The sequence below is a fragment of the Plasmodium inui genome (assembly GCF_000524495.1).
Source record: "Plasmodium inui San Antonio 1 unplaced genomic scaffold supercont1.18, whole genome shotgun sequence".
In the NCBI taxonomy this organism is placed as follows: domain Eukaryota; phylum Apicomplexa; class Aconoidasida; order Haemosporida; family Plasmodiidae; genus Plasmodium; species Plasmodium inui.
The window spans coordinates 342,535-343,201 of NW_008481852.1; the positions used below are offsets into that span (position 1 = coordinate 342,535).

At 49.5% G+C, this 667-nt stretch overlaps 1 protein-coding gene across 1 annotated transcript in view; it reads right to left on the bottom strand.

The window, feature by feature from the left end:
• Positions 1-187: 187 nt before the first annotated feature.
• The window catches only part of C922_03939 (hypothetical protein), a gene marked incomplete at both ends in the record, with an annotated part of 2,496 nt that continues 2,016 nt past the window's right edge, over positions 188-667 (bottom strand). Inside the window, one exon of the mRNA XM_008819526.1 lies at positions 188-665. Coding sequence (XP_008817748.1) covers positions 188-665 — 478 coding nt within the window. The remainder of the gene's footprint in view (positions 666-667) is intronic.

Consider the following 667-nt stretch of genomic DNA (forward strand, 5'->3'; position numbering starts at 1 on the left):
GTACCCCTTTGTATGTGCATGCGCGTTCGTGCGAGTGCTTACGTGTGTGTTTCCCCCAACAGTGCAGTAACCGCTGTGAAAAGTAACAAAACGATGAAGTCACATGGTAAGAAAAGGGTACCTTCTTCTCAGTGCAAAGATTGACTGCACAGACCACTTGTACTGTTGACTGAGCTCCACTCGGAGACTACGCCATGTCCGTCAGTGTATAATTTTCAATGCAGCAGTTGACGTAGAAATGTGTAATGCTATTCTGTGACTTGAGTAGTGTAAATCGAACCAAGTTTTTTCCGCCACGCATCTTTTGAAGCATCTCAACTTCCAGGACACAATCGAATAAGTTATAGATGAAGTGCGGAACGGACGTTTTTTTTGAGTTGTACTTCCTATTGTGCGGTGTTGGGGATGCGTTTTTTTTATCGTCATATGCTCCCTGTCGTGTGGTTTCTTCGATGTGGATGCTGACGGGGGGCGCGTCCTCCTGCTCCCTCTCGCTTGAGTCGCTCAGGGGGGAGGATCCACGAGGGGAGCAGCCCCCGTCAACACTTCGCCTACTGTAAGCACTACGCCCACTGTAAGCACTTCGCCCACTGTCAGCACTACGCTCACTGTAAGCACTTCGCCGACTGTCAATACTTCTCCCCCTGTCAATACTTCTCCCCCTGTC